Genomic DNA, 14,456 nt, shown 5'->3' with positions numbered 1-14,456 from the left:
TATTTATTTATTTTTATGGAACTGGGGATTGAACTCAGGCCCTTGCTCTTGCCAGGGAAGCGCTTATTCCACTGAGCCATCTCCCTGTTCATCAACTTTTATTTTTAAAAAGTAAATTTTTTTGGCTGACATGATAGCTCAGTGGACTAAGCGCCTGCTTAGGCAAGCGTAGGGACTGCGGTTTGCTGCCCAGCACCACATGCTGCTCTGGCCCTGCCCTTGGGCTTGCTGAGCCAGCCACTAACACCAGGCATGGTGGCACATGCCTGTAATCCCAGCAGTGGTGAGGTTGAAAATAGGATCACTACAGGTCTGAGCTGTGTAGTGAGACTGTGTACCAAATACTTTAAAATTAAAATGGCTAGGGAGGACAGCTCAGTAGAGTAAGTGTGTGCCTGGCAAGAGCAGGGTGCCGAGTTCAATCCCTGGTACCAAAAAAAAAAAAAATTAATTAAAATTTTCAAAGTAGAGAAAGGTACAGAGCATATTGTAATAACTCTTTTGAACTCATCTTTTGCTAGGGCATGTTGTGTTTAGTTTTTCTTCATTTTCTTTTCTTTTTATACCTCAGAGTAACCAGTCTGCATTTGGAGTGTGTTCTTTTCTTGTATGTTTTTATGTATTTCTGCATATCTATAAACAATAATATATTATATGTTTTTAAGTTATTTTCATGTTTTTGTATATGCATCCTTTGCAACTTTTTCTATCCTTAATGTTTGTGAAATTTATACATTGTTAATATTTAACTGGTATATATATATAGTTTATTCCCCTTCTCATTTAGTGTCTTCTAGTAAGTAAATGATACTGTGAACTTCCTTTTATAGCCTCCCTTGAGGATATGATGTATAGAACCTGCGTTTTAGAATGTCTGCATTCTCACCTTTATTGGGTATTATCTGATTGGTTTCATTTTTTATGTTTAATTTTTAAAGTATTTTGGCTTATGTAGTTCAGGCTGGTCTTGAACTCAGTATGTAGCTGGAGCTGCCCTCAAACTTGCAGTAATTCTCCTGCCTCAGCCTCCCGTGTACTGGGATCATAGGTTTGTGCTACCACGTAGAGCAGGATTGCGAGTTTTTTTGAGGGGTGTTTTTATTTTATTTTTGTTTTGTTGTGTTTTTTTCTTTTTGTTGTTATTTTTGAGGCAAGCTTTGTAGTACACACTAGCCTTGAATTTGTTTATGTAGCCCAGGCAGGCCTCAGACTCATGGCAATCCTCTTGTCTTAATCTTACAGAGTGCTGAGATTACAGACATGTACCACAATGCCAGGCAGCAAGATCATTTTTAAAATGATTTTAACCATTGTCCATTGTATTCTCCCACCATCCAATATATAGGAGTTTTCATTTTTCTGTCTTCTTGTCTGTATGTGATTCTTCAGATTTTTAATGTTTATTATTTGTTTTCTTGAGATAGGGTTTCGCTTTATAGTTGAGGCTCGTGGGCTGGGGAGATAGATCAGCAGAATAAGTGCCTGCTTGGCAAGTGCAAGGACCTGAGTTCTATCCCTAGTACCACAAGGATAAAAATGAAAGTAGTAGTAGTAGTAGTAGTAGTAGTAGTACCACAAGGATTAAATGAAATTAGTAGTAGTAGTAGTAGTAGTAGTAGTAGTAGTAATAATAATAATAATAATAATAATATAAATATAGTTGAGGCTGGTGTTGAACTTGTAGCAGTCTCCTGTGTGTCTCAACCTCCTGAGTGCTGGGATTACAAGCCTATCCCAGATTACTTTTTTCATTTTTTGAAATAGTGTCTCACCTATGTATATTTAGACTGACCTTAAATTCACTGTATAGCCCACACTTCCTAGCCAGATTTTACTTAAGAGTTCTGTGTAACCTCAACAAGATTGAGAATTTTTAAAATAATTTTTTTCTCCATGTGTTTGTAGAACATAATGATTACATTCATAGTGGGGAGTTGGTACCTGTGCATAACACCTCTTTAATTTTTTTTTCTTTTTCCTTTCTTTCCTCTGTCCTTTGGTTTGCTTCCCATTTGAAAAACATCTATGTTTTTTAATAGTAGAAGTTTGATAGGTAAAAATTCCATGACTGGTTTTTGGAAGTAATTTCATGGTGATTTGTCCTCTCTTGACACTAACACAAATGATGAACTCATACATGTGGTGTTCTTCCACGTTGTTACTATTATTCATTGTATTTTCTCTTGGACTAATTGTTTTTCCTGTCCAGGAATGACACTGTGCGTTTTGCTTTGGATGTCCTGGCTATTCTCACTGTGGTGCCAAAAATACAGCTTCAGTTGGCAGAATCAGTAGATGTACTGGATGAGGCTGGTTCTACGGTGTCCACTGTAGGTAAGTAGTGCCTTTTTTGTTGTTGTTTTATGTGAATTTGTTTTCCTTTGCTATTCTGGTTGTGGTTATTTGATGTTGTTTTGGTGTATTAGAAGGTAATAGAGTATGTTTTGCTTATCCCTTGTAACTAGTGCCATACAGTTTTGCATAGGGGAGTTATATGAATCTAGTAAGTGTGAGGTTTTTGCTTGAAATATTTCTGCTATAATGGTGTGTATACATTCCCAAAAACCTTAGTGGTGGTGTTTGGTTCTAAAAATAAGGTTTATGATAATAATGGTTTAGGGTCAACTGTAAAATACCTAAGCAGCTCTACTAAAAATATTCAGTAAATTGGTGGAAGCTATCATATAGCCAGAATAAAAGAAAATAACCTTTGTTTGAAAATAATTAGAACAGACTTACAAGGGTGTTTCTGAAGTAAGTGTGCAAAATAGTGATTGGCTATGAGTCCTAGTATGCACCACTTGGGAGAGAAAGCCCAAAGGTGTGGTACTTTCTTGACTCCTCTTCACCCTAGCCCTTCCACTTTTCTGCGGGTTTCCTTTATTTTCTGCAAAAGATTTAAATTTATTTCCACTAATTTTGTACCCTTTATTCAGGTAAAATTGTATATCAACCTTGGTGACTTCCCCATAATACAGTGACATCAGTTTTCTAATGTTTATGTCTGCCCTCCAAACCTTGCAGTCCTGGATCTTACCCAGAGCAAGTTCTTTTTAACATTAAACTACGTTCCTAGTCCCATTCTTCTACTTACTAGCTTTATATAGTGTATTGCATTATGGACACACGCTTTAATATAATGTTTCCTTTTTTTTTTTTTTTTTCTTTTGGCGGAACCTGGGATTGAACTCAGGGCCTTGCGTTTGACAGGGAAGTGCTTATTCCACTGAGCCATCTCCCCAGCCCCAACGCACTTTAATATAACTGATTGTATTTTATACAAATGGTTCCACATATATATGTGTGTGTATATATTTAAATTAAGTAGTTTTTTTAATAGAAAAAAATGAAATCTAGATTTAGATTGAGAAACAACTTGTGAAGTTAGCTGTTTTTATAAGGAATAATGTAATTTCTCCCTCCCCCTCATAGGTATCAGCATTATTTTGGGAGTGGCTGAGGGTGAGTTCTTCATCCATGATGCTGAAATTCAGAAGTCAGCGCTTCAAATTATCATCAATTGTGTATGTGGCCCAGATAACCGAATATCCAGTATTGGCAAATTTATTTCTGGAACTCCTCGGAGAAAGCTGCCTCAGACACCTAAGAGCAGTGAGCACACCCTGGCCAAGATGTGGAATGTGGTCCAATCCAATAATGGCATCAAGGTGCTTCTGTCCTTACTGTCCATCAAGATGCCCATCACAGATGCAGACCAGATCCGGGCCCTCGCCTGCAAGGCCTTGGTGGGCTTATCTCGTAGTAGTACTGTCAGGCAGATTATCAGCAAACTGCCACTTTTCAGCAGCTGCCAGATCCAGCAGCTGATGAAGGAACCTGTACTTCAGGACAAGCGCAGTGACCACGTCAAATTCTGCAAATATGCTGCTGAGCTCATTGAAAGGGTGTCTGGAAAGCCGCTTCTAATTGGCACTGATGTGTCTTTGGCACGATTACAGAAAGCAGATGTTGTTGCCCAGTCAAGGATCTCCTTCCCTGAGAAAGAACTGCTTCTGTTGATAAGAAACCATCTCATTTCTAAAGGGCTCGGAGAGACAGCAACTGTGCTGACAAAAGAAGCTGACCTACCCATGACTGCTGCCTCCCATTCTTCTGCTTTCACTCCAGTAACTGCTGCTGCTTCTCCTGTCTCTCTTCCCCGGACCCCTCGTATTGCCAATGGCATTGCAACTCGCCTAGGCAGCCATGCTGCTGTGGGTGCCTCTGCTCCTTCTGCCCCTACTACTCATCCTCAGCCACGGCCGCCCCAGGGTTCACTAGCTTTGCCTGGCCCATCTTATACAGGCAACTCCCCTTTGATTGGTAGGATTAGTTTTATCCGAGAGAGGCCATCACCCTGCAATGGTAGGAAAATTAGAGTGTTGCGGCAGAAGTCGGACCATGGTGCCTACAGCCAGAGCCCAGCCATAAAAAAGCAGTTGGACAGGCATCTTCCTTCCCCACCTACACTGGACAGTATCATCACAGAATATCTCAGAGAGCAACATGCTCGCTGCAAGAACCCAGTTGCCACCTGCCCACCTTTCTCTCTCTTTACTCCACACCAGTGTCCTGAGCCAAAACAGAGGCGGCAAGCGCCAATAAACTTTACCTCAAGGCTAAACCGCAGGGCTTCATTTCCAAAATACGGAGGGGTAGATGGCGGATGCTTTGATAGGCACCTTATCTTTAGCAGGTAAGGAATGGTCCCCCTCACTTCCTGGAAATTGGACTGATTCTTCTATTTAAATCAAGTGGGAAGTATAGTATCAGCATAGAACGATCAGTTGTGAAGGCCATATGTTGGGCTGAAATATCCCTGATTGTAACTTGAGTGATGTCATGAATGAAGTAAGTATACCACCTTTTCTCAACCATGAACTGTTTGTGTGATTATTGAAAATGCATTGCAATACTTTTTGCTGTTTTTTTTTTTTTTTTTTTTTTGGTGTGTGGCAGAACCAGGAATTGAACTCAGGCCCTTGTGCTTGCCAGACAAGCGCTTAGTCTACTGAGCTATCTCTCCAGCCCGAATTTTTTTGGTGGTGCTGGGGATGGAACTCAGGACCTTGTGCTTGCCAGGCAAGCACTTATTCCACTGAGCTACATCCCTAGACTTTTTGCTGTTTTGATCACCAATGTATTTTCTGAAATATACAGAATACACGTCCCTTTTAGGCTTCCAAACATGTCTTTTTTTTTTTTTTTTTCTGGAACTGAGAATTGAACTCAGGCCCTTGCGCTTGCCAGGGAAGTGCTTATTCTACTGAGCTGTCTCCCTTGCGCCCCAACATGTCTTTATGCTGACCTAAATTTTTCATTTGATCCTTTACAATTCTTACAAGGAATAACAGGCTTTTAACGTGGAAATTTTTAAATTTATGAAAGTGAACCAATGACAGTTATGATATTGCAAAACAATTCATTTTTCTAAATATAATGTTCTGTGTTTTTCTTTTTTCTCTTCTAGCAGAGTTTTCAGAATTTTTGCACATTTTTTGTCTCTGAGTCTTTTTTTTTTTTCCTTAGATTTCGTCCTATTTCAGTGTTCCGGGAAGCAAATGAAGATGAGAGTGGCTTCACCTGCTGTGCATTCTCAGCACGGGAACGGTTCCTGATGCTTGGCACCTGCACGGGGCAGCTGAAGCTCTACAATGTGTTTAGTGGACAGGAGGAAGCCAGCTATAACTGTCACAACTCTGCCATCACACACCTTGAACCTTCCAGGGTAAGATCCTTTCCCTGGATGCTGTGAGTTATTTTAAGATGGGTTGATAAACTGGATGGAATAAAGGACTCTTATTCTTTTCCTTTGGCTTACTTTTTTTTTTTTTTTCCTCAAAGTTTTATTGATAAAAAGTTTTATTGATAGCAATGAGACAGTTTCAAATCAAATCAGAAGTACAGTTTCAACAAATAATACACTGCATATATTCTTCTTAGTGGTTAATTGCTGTACAAGATGTGGACTTGTGATCCTATTTACAAACACCATTAGAACAAATCATTCTATTCATTAAGAGAATGCAACTATATATCTATCTCAACCACTTTGAATACACAGATACAAAATGGACATTCATAGGCATACCCCATTTTTTCTAAGTTCCGTTATTGAATATTATAGGTGTGTAAACTCAGCAAAATATTCTAAAAGAGTCCAGTAGCCCATAATAGCATTGGGTCTTCTGTTTAACTGGCAATGTCAGAAATTATTGACCTGAGTCCCCCACAGCTCAACATAACAGCATGGCTTTATTTCCTATATTTCATACTTTTCTACTGGATGGTTAAGACCAAGGTAAAGCAGGACCTATGGAACAAGAGTTGTAGCTTTTTGGTCTGAGAAGGTCAGTGAAATGTCCTCAGGATTTATCCTGAGATCCTGTATTTGGCTTACTTTTTGAAGAGTCTCAACTAGAAAATCTAGTTGAGGTAAACTCCTATTTCAAAGGGAAACTGAGGAATATGGTCAAGTTATTAAGATAACAGAAATCTTTTAAGATTTTATTTTAAAGAGAAATAAAGATTCAAAACAAGATAATAGGAGAGTGACAGTGGTTAATACATTGGTATATTGCTGTCCTCATATTAGTAAAGAGCATAAGGTATAGACATTTAATTGCACAAACTTTTCAGTGAACAAAGAAAAATTAGTAATACAACAGTCTCTCTCTCTCTCTCTCTCTCTCTCTCTCTCTCTCTCTAAGTTCTATTTCTTTTCTCTTCTTTTTCCTTTTCCCCCATCCTGGTTTATCTTGACTGGAATCAGTTTTGGTGTCTTGATGGGTTTTTCCCCCTCCCTTGAAACTTTTTTTTTTTTTTTAATCTTTTTATTTAGTACAAGGTCTTGTTACACAGCTCAGACTTGTAATGATCCTCCTGTCTCAGCCTCCCCAGTGCTGGGATTACAGGTGTGTACCACCACTCCTAGTTTCAGTGGCTGGCACAGTGCATCTGGGGTTCTGGGGCTGGAACGACATGTAGTACCGGGAATCAAACCTGGGACCTTGTGCTTGCTTGCCAGGCGGGCGCTTAGATGGCTAAGCTATCTCCCCAGCCACTATTTTTACTTAGTCTAAGAATATTTAATATTCTCTTAAGTGTAGTTATTTTCTAGGCTCCTACTACATGTATTTTGAGTCTTAGTGGCTTCTGGCTTTCTTGGTTCTGGAGAATTTTTTAATTTTCTCTTTAATTCAACAATCTTTGTGCATATGTTTTAATGTGCTAATGGCAGGTAGTGATACCTGCATGCATGTAAACATGATCACCCACCTTGAGTCTCTTCCTTCTTTTAGGATGGGTCCTTGCTGTTGACATCTGCTACTTGGAGCCAACCTTTGTCTGCACTTTGGGGAATGAAATCAGTATTTGATATGAAGTAGGTGTTTATTTTTATAGCCCAGTGTCTCTGTTTACCTAATTTATCTCATTCATCTACTTAATAGCCTCGAAGCCTTTGGCAGAGAGAAATTTCCAAATTGCCTTCCTATTTAATAATTTTCTTTCTTAATTTCTGGATATTTTAAAAAGTATCTATAGCCCCATTATGCATGGGACCTTTCACTAACACAAAATGGTTTTTCTGTATATTCTTATGTTTCCATATGACAGTTGCACTCTTTGCTGTGGTATTTCAACAGCAAATAGTGTGCTTTTTGCCTTTTCTCCAACCAATGAATTCTCATTAATCATTTGGAATCTGATGGGCATACTGTTGGAGGAAATTTTCTTTTTAACTAAGTGCTGTCATTTCCTCTTTGAAAGACAGAAATCTTTAGGGTGAGTATGGTTGTGCAAGAGGCTCAGCATCACTCTTCTTATCAGTTGGCTGTGTGTGTCTCCTGGCAGTCTGTTACTTTAGTACCTCTGTTTGTCCATAGGCATTCCTTCACCGAAGATCATTATGTTGAGTTCAGTAAGCACTCTCAGGATCGGGTCATAGGCACAAAAGGGGACATTGCTCATGTAAGTAGTGAAGAATGCATTGCTTTCAAGCTGACTTTACTCATTTGTTTATACTGAAATCTTCTGGACTGACTGTGAAGACTTTAGTCTTCTGTGATACTAGAAATTAGTAGGTTTCCTTTCAGTGGGAATCTAAAAATATACAATAGTTGTAAGCTATGTAGGAAGAATGTTAGAAGGCTGAACATGAACAAAATCTGTCAATGTGAAAAAGATGTTACTATCACAGCAAATATTTGTGAGTTCTTACTAAGTTTAAATGAAATAAAATCCCTGACTCTGGAACCTTGTTAGGGAAATAATAAATAATGAAGCAAATATATAGAATATCAGATGGAAAGTGCTGTGGAGAAAAAGTAAGGAAAGAGGTAGGAAATGCTTGATGATTTTTTTTTTTTTTTTTTTTGGCGGAACCGGGGATTGAACTCAGGCCCTTGCGCTTGCCAGGGAAGCGCTTATTCCTCTGAACCATCTCCCCGGCCCTTGCTTGATGATATTGTTGGGGGACTTATTTTGTTTTGGATCATCAGCATTCTTCAGTAATGTGTAGGCAGATTTCTGAAGGAAGTGTGACAGATGCAGGTATCCAGAATAAAGAGTACTCTAAAGCAGAGGAAATGGAAGAGAGGTCCTTGTTTGTGAGAATAAGAGAGGGTAAGAAACTGAGAAATGGGCTCATAGTCTATAGGTAGGATCTTTGGCTTTTCCTTTGAGTAAGATGGAGACATTGGAGGGTTATGAATTGATGTGTAATAGAATGCAAAATTTCCCATAGTGGGATTCAGATTTTTGTGAGCGGCAAGAGGCAGCCCTCTAGGTAGGAAGATATATCAACTGACACATGGGAGAGATGGTGAGAATTGATGGGCCCAGACCCTGGTGTCTTGGATACACAAAGTTTAAGAGTCTATTAGACATTCATTAGGGAGTGAGGCACTGAATATATCAATTGGGAGTGTAAGGGAAAAGATCTGGAATGGGAGATATAAATGTGAGTTATTAGTATTTAGAGTCATGAACCTGGATGATATGAAGAGGGCTAGAGGAGAGAGAGGAAGGAGGATTTATCTTCCCATGAGGTACTTGGGAAAGAGAATGAGAGTGACCATAAGGCAGAATGAAAACTGATGCCCTGGAAGCCAACAGATAATGATATTCTGAGGAAAAATTGATCAGGTGGTCAGAAAACTGCTGAGTTGGGATAAGATGAGAACAGGAGACTTGTGATTTAACAATATGGAGGCTATTGGTAATCATGTCAAGAAATAGTTCTATTATGCTGGTAGGGCAAAAACCTAGTTTTAGAGTGGATTCATGAAAGGAACTGAAAAGAAATGGACACAGCAAGTATAGGTAATTTTTTTGAAGCATTTTTGCTGAACAAAGTGAAGCAGAGAAGTAGAGTAATAACTTGGAGAAAATATGGGATGGTAAGTTAGAGATGTTCTCCCCCCCAATATTTTATTTGCAGATATTCAAACATACCCCCCTAAAAAAGGATAAAGAATAGGACATATATTCACTGTTTAGATTCATTAGTTTAATATTTTGACATTTTTTTCTCTGTACATTTTTAAAGTTATTTGGAAGTTGCAAACATGAACATGACATTTTATCCCTGTATGTTATAGCACATATTGCCTAGCAGTAGTAGACTATTTTATTCATAATGACACTTAAACAATATAAGAAAATTGTAGGAATTTCCAGATACCATTACTATCCAGTCCATACTAACTTCCCAGTTATTTCTGATGTATTTTGTTGCAAATGTTTGTTGTATTTTGTTTTGTTTTTGAACCAGGATCCAGTCAAGATTCACATATTGCATTTGGTTGTTGTATCTTACTAATGTTTTAAAACCAGAACTGTTTCTCCAGTTTTCATGACAGTGACTTTTGAAGAGATCAGGCTAGTTGTCTTATCTTGTCTTTTCCCATGATCTGGTTTTGTTAGTTTCCTTGTATGTCTCTTTGTTTTTTTGTTGAAAGAGGACTTTTTTTCTTTTTTGCAGGGGTAGAGGTAGTTTTCTTTTTTCATTTTTAAAACTTGGATATACTTTAGTATCTCTGTAAGCTGATGAGTGAGATCTGGTCTCTGTATGGGTTGTACAACATAGACTTTGGAAAGTTTGGGGCTACGTTGTATACATGGAGAGAGTATTTCATTGATGCCTTTTTTTCTCCCCAAAAAGTAACCCTTAAAGGGCAGTATTCTGCGTGTAAATATTTATCTATGTGGAGAATTTCCCATTTTTAATATTGGAAGCATTTTCTGTTTCATGGAAAGGGATAGGAAAGGTGTGTGTGTGTGTGTGTGTGTGTGTGTCTGTATCTGTGTGTCTTTGTCTTGTGTGTCCCTTGCTAGAGGTTGATCCCAGGGCTTTGAATATACAAGACAGGGTTTTACCATGGAGCTACACCCTAAGCCCCTTCTTTTGATCCCTAATGCAGTTTCATTATTCATTTTACTTATGGGAAAAGGATTTTTCAAACCTTGAATGGGAATTTAAATTTTGTTTAGATAGCTGTAATCTTCCCGCTTTTTTGTTATGTTTATAATATTAGAACTTCAATAATTTTGGGGGGTACATTAGAGAGGTGTTTTATAGTTTCTCTTCAAATTTGTCAGTGGAAAAATTGGTCTGATTTTCTCTTCCCACTCCCTTCTTCTCTAAAGATTTATGATATTCAGACTGGCAACAAGCTGTTGACTCTATTTAACCCAGATCTTGCCAACAACTACAAGAGGAACTGTGCCACCTTTAATCCTACAGATGATCTTGTCTTAAATGATGGCGTCCTCTGGGATGTCCGCTCAGCACAGGCCATTCACAAGTTTGACAAGTTCAACATGAACATCAGTGGAGTTTTCCATCCAAATGGACTAGAGATCATCATTAACACTGAGATTGTATCCTTTACATTTATGTCTGACTTTCCAATTGATATCTGGTTTATTATGCAGAAATTATTTATCTTTCCACCAGTACCTAGTTAAAGTATCCACATTGGTAATGACATGATATGTTATTGTCCTTGGGTTTGAAGTGGTAATGAAGGGCTGGCCAAATAGCTCAGTGGATTAAAGCGCCTACAAGCAGGTGCAAGGGCAGGGGGTTTGATCCTCAGGCCCGTGCTGGCCCTGCCCCCAGGGTGTGCTGAGACAGCAATTGAGATTGGGTGTGGTGGTACATGCCTGTGATCTCAGCTCTTGGGAGGCTGTAAACACAGGTGAATCACTACAAGTCCAATCTAGTAGTGAGACCCTGAACACCCTGTTGACCCTTCCCCTCCCCCACTCCAAAAAAAAAAAAATGAATGGTAATGATTCTGTAGGGGACTATTGTCATTGTTGTTAAATATTGATGACTTCCATTAGTGTGTTTTTTGTTTTAGGAAGAGGACCAGATTCCTATCTATAGATTCTCTGATTATTGAATTGACTTATCTGTCTTCAGAAGGATTTTACTTTTGTTCAGTACATACCACTTGCTAGACATAAGAGGAAAGTGAAATGCTACAATTGAGTGGAAGGGAGTTTATATAGCATTTATGTGTCTGAGGATACCTTATGTTTTCAGGGACTTCATGCAGTAATATGAATTAACTTTTAAAGTATCAGTATGTAGCAGGAGGAAAAAAAATACATAAGAATTTCTGTGCGGTTTTGTTTATAATAGTTTTCCTTGACTGTGTTCCTTCTAGTGGGACCTTCGAACTTTCCATCTTTTACACACTGTTCCTGCTTTAGATCAGTGTCGTGTGGTGTTCAACCATACAGGAACAGTGATGTATGGAGGTAATAAGCCTTTTAATTCACTGTCTTTCTTTCTACTTTGTCCCCTTAATTAATTGGGTACTTCAGTTTTAGAAATAACCTCACTTGTGAAAGGCATTTGAAAACTGTAACAAAAGAAAGTATTTATACTTTTTTGTTGTTTTTTGTGTTTTGAGGGAAGATCTTGCTGTGTAGACTGACCTCAAACTCATGATTTCCCTGCCTCGTCTTTCTGAGTGTTAGGCTTAGAATAAGCGCTTCCCTGGCAAGCTCAAGGGCCTGAGTTCAATCCCCGGTTCCGCCAAAAAAAAAAAAAAAAAACCAAAAAAGTGGGGGCCGGGGAGATAGCTCAGTAGAATAAGCGCTTCCTTAAGTATTAGGATTATAAGGTTATGCCACTATGCCTGGCTGAAGATAATCTGTGTAGAAAATTTCATGCAGTAATTTCTACATGTATCATTATGAACTTAAGCTTTGCATAGGTTGTCTTGCGATACTGTAAACCTTCAACTGTAACACGTACTAGAAACTAGATCAAGAGGTTGAGGATGTTCCTAGCTCCAGTAGGTTGGATCTGAAAGGTGGATATTTTGAGAGGAACTGTTACTTACAGTAAATTTATTTATAGAGAAATTCACTGAAATCTAATTGACCATTAGGATTTTCTGCACTTATGAATAGGAGATGTTTTTGGTTCTTAATAGTGTTTCATTACTACCTTTTCACCACTAGCTATGCTGCAGGCTGATGATGAAGACGACTTAATGGAAGAGAGGATGAAAAGTCCTTTTGGGTCATCTTTTCGAACATTTAATGCAACTGACTATAAACCTATTGGTAAGCACAAAGGGGCAGACAGTATTGCTTTTTTATGTCTTGGTGTTGTTTTTTTTGTGCTACTGGGGATCGAACTCAGAATCTTGAATTTGGCAGGCAAGTGGTGTTTTTTTTGGTTTTAGTTTAAGGTTCTCCACCTACTAGGAGAACTGTAACTTTCTATTGAAGAGCAGAGGACTTAGAAAATAGTTATGGACAGTCACTTTAAATTCCTGAAGAGGAAAAGCAGGTTTTAAAATTTTTATTTTGTGTTTTGTTATGCTGGAGATATAGCCCAGGCCCTTGGTCACACCTGGCAAACACTACCATTAAGATACATCTCTAGTCCTTTTATATTGGGGATTGAATCCTGGGCTTTGGCACTAAGCTCCATCATCAGCATTTTCTCATTTTGAGATAAGTCTCAAAACTTATAATACTTCTTCCCTATCCTCCAACAATGCTGGGATTATAGTTGTGTACCTCCACACCTGGAAAAATGCAAGATTTAAGGTTGTAGCAGTAGTTTTATTCTGAGCCTTGTCACTTTGTTTTTCAGCAACTATTGATGTGAAACGAAACATCTTTGACCTGTGTACAGACACCAAAGACTGCTATCTTGCTGTCATTGAGGTAAAGGGCCCTTGCAGAGGCCTTGCTGTTTTGTTCTTATATTTTGATTAATTTTCAAGTTATATAACAAGCATTTTGTGTGATTTCAGATATATTCTAAAGTTGATAACATTCCTGATTATAATTACTGATAGCCTTCTCAATTGTTAGGTTCTGGAGATACCCAGTGTAAGAGATACAGTAAGACAAGTTCAACATAAGATAGCATAGTGTGTATTGGGTGTGGTGGTGCACCCTTAGTGCACCCTTATAATCCCAGCATTTGGAAGTTTAAGGTAGGAAGATTGCGTTCAAGGCCAATCTGTGCTGCAAAATGAATTCAAGGCCAGCCTGAGCTACATAGTAAGACCCTGTCTCCAAAAACCAAAAGAAAAAAGAAGTGTAGAGAATTCTGTTTCCTGGATACACTCTGTCCATTACTCTGTCAGAGGACTCTAGCTCACTTACCAGAGCAAGACTGGTTTGTCCCAAGGACACGAATTCCGTTGCTCATACCCTCCCTACCCATCCTCTTTTTTTTTTTTTTTTTTTTTTTTTTTTTTTCTTTTTTAATGAATTTAGGACAGGGTCTACAGGATGTACAGGGTCTCACTACATACAGGTATGCGCCACCATGCCGAATCTCAATCACCATCTCAGCATGCCCTTGGATGGGGCTGACATGGCACACTGGGGATCGAACCCTGCCACTGCACCTTGCCTAAGCAGACGCTTTAGTCTGCTGAACTATGTGGCCAGCCTCATTTTATGTTTTGTATCCTCTCTGAGTCTTGTTTATAACATTTTCAGAGTTGGTTCAAAAATTTTACATATTGGAAGCTTTGATAGTTAAGGATCAAAAGTTTTGGCCACCAGTTAGAGATGAGTTAAGGATGTGGTCCTTCTGAAAGCTCATTGCTTCCTGTGAACTGGCTGTTTCATTCCAGAATCAAGGCAGCATGGATGCCCTGAACATGGACACAGTGTGTAGGCTGTATGAAGTGGGCCGGCAGCGTCTTGCAGAAGATGAAGATGAAGAGGAGGACCAGGTCAGTAATACTGAGATTTCTTTCTGCTGAAAAATACTTCATAGAGTTTATATTCTTATGATAGATGAGGATTGAAGCATCAGCCTTTGTAATCTGTTGTTGTATCTGAGAAACCAGTCTTATACCTGAAATGTAGAAGACAAATTTTGTTATTATAAGACTTTAATCGGTTCATTACTCTCCCATGAGTTCCATGTATAGGCAAATGTGCAGTTTATCAGTCTCTGA

The 14,456-nt window shown here is 38.7% G+C and overlaps 1 protein-coding gene across 3 annotated transcripts in view; it reads left to right on the top strand.

Moving 5' to 3' along the window:
* The window catches only part of Dcaf1 (DDB1 and CUL4 associated factor 1), a 77,490-nt gene that overhangs the window by 37,672 nt on the left and 25,362 nt on the right, over positions 1 to 14,456 (top strand). For all 3 annotated transcript variants that reach the window (XM_004625145.2, XM_023706323.1, XM_023706320.1), the window contains 10 exons: positions 2,210 to 2,334; positions 3,433 to 4,696; positions 5,530 to 5,728; positions 7,302 to 7,384; positions 7,887 to 7,971; positions 10,651 to 10,884; positions 11,679 to 11,772; positions 12,484 to 12,588; positions 13,127 to 13,200; positions 14,127 to 14,228. In XM_004625145.2, coding sequence (XP_004625202.1) covers positions 2,210 to 2,334; positions 3,433 to 4,696; positions 5,530 to 5,728; positions 7,302 to 7,384; positions 7,887 to 7,971; positions 10,651 to 10,884; positions 11,679 to 11,772; positions 12,484 to 12,588; positions 13,127 to 13,200; positions 14,127 to 14,228 — 2,365 coding nt within the window. The remainder of the gene's footprint in view (positions 1 to 2,209; positions 2,335 to 3,432; positions 4,697 to 5,529; positions 5,729 to 7,301; positions 7,385 to 7,886; positions 7,972 to 10,650; positions 10,885 to 11,678; positions 11,773 to 12,483; positions 12,589 to 13,126; positions 13,201 to 14,126; positions 14,229 to 14,456) is intronic.

The sequence above is a fragment of the Octodon degus genome, unplaced genomic scaffold, assembly GCF_000260255.1.
Source record: "Octodon degus isolate 3935 unplaced genomic scaffold, OctDeg1.0 scaffold00008, whole genome shotgun sequence".
Lineage (NCBI taxonomy): Eukaryota > Metazoa > Chordata > Mammalia > Rodentia > Octodontidae > Octodon > Octodon degus.
The sequence above is the reverse complement of the archived record's forward strand: the minus strand, read 5'-3'. Positions and strand labels throughout refer to the sequence as shown.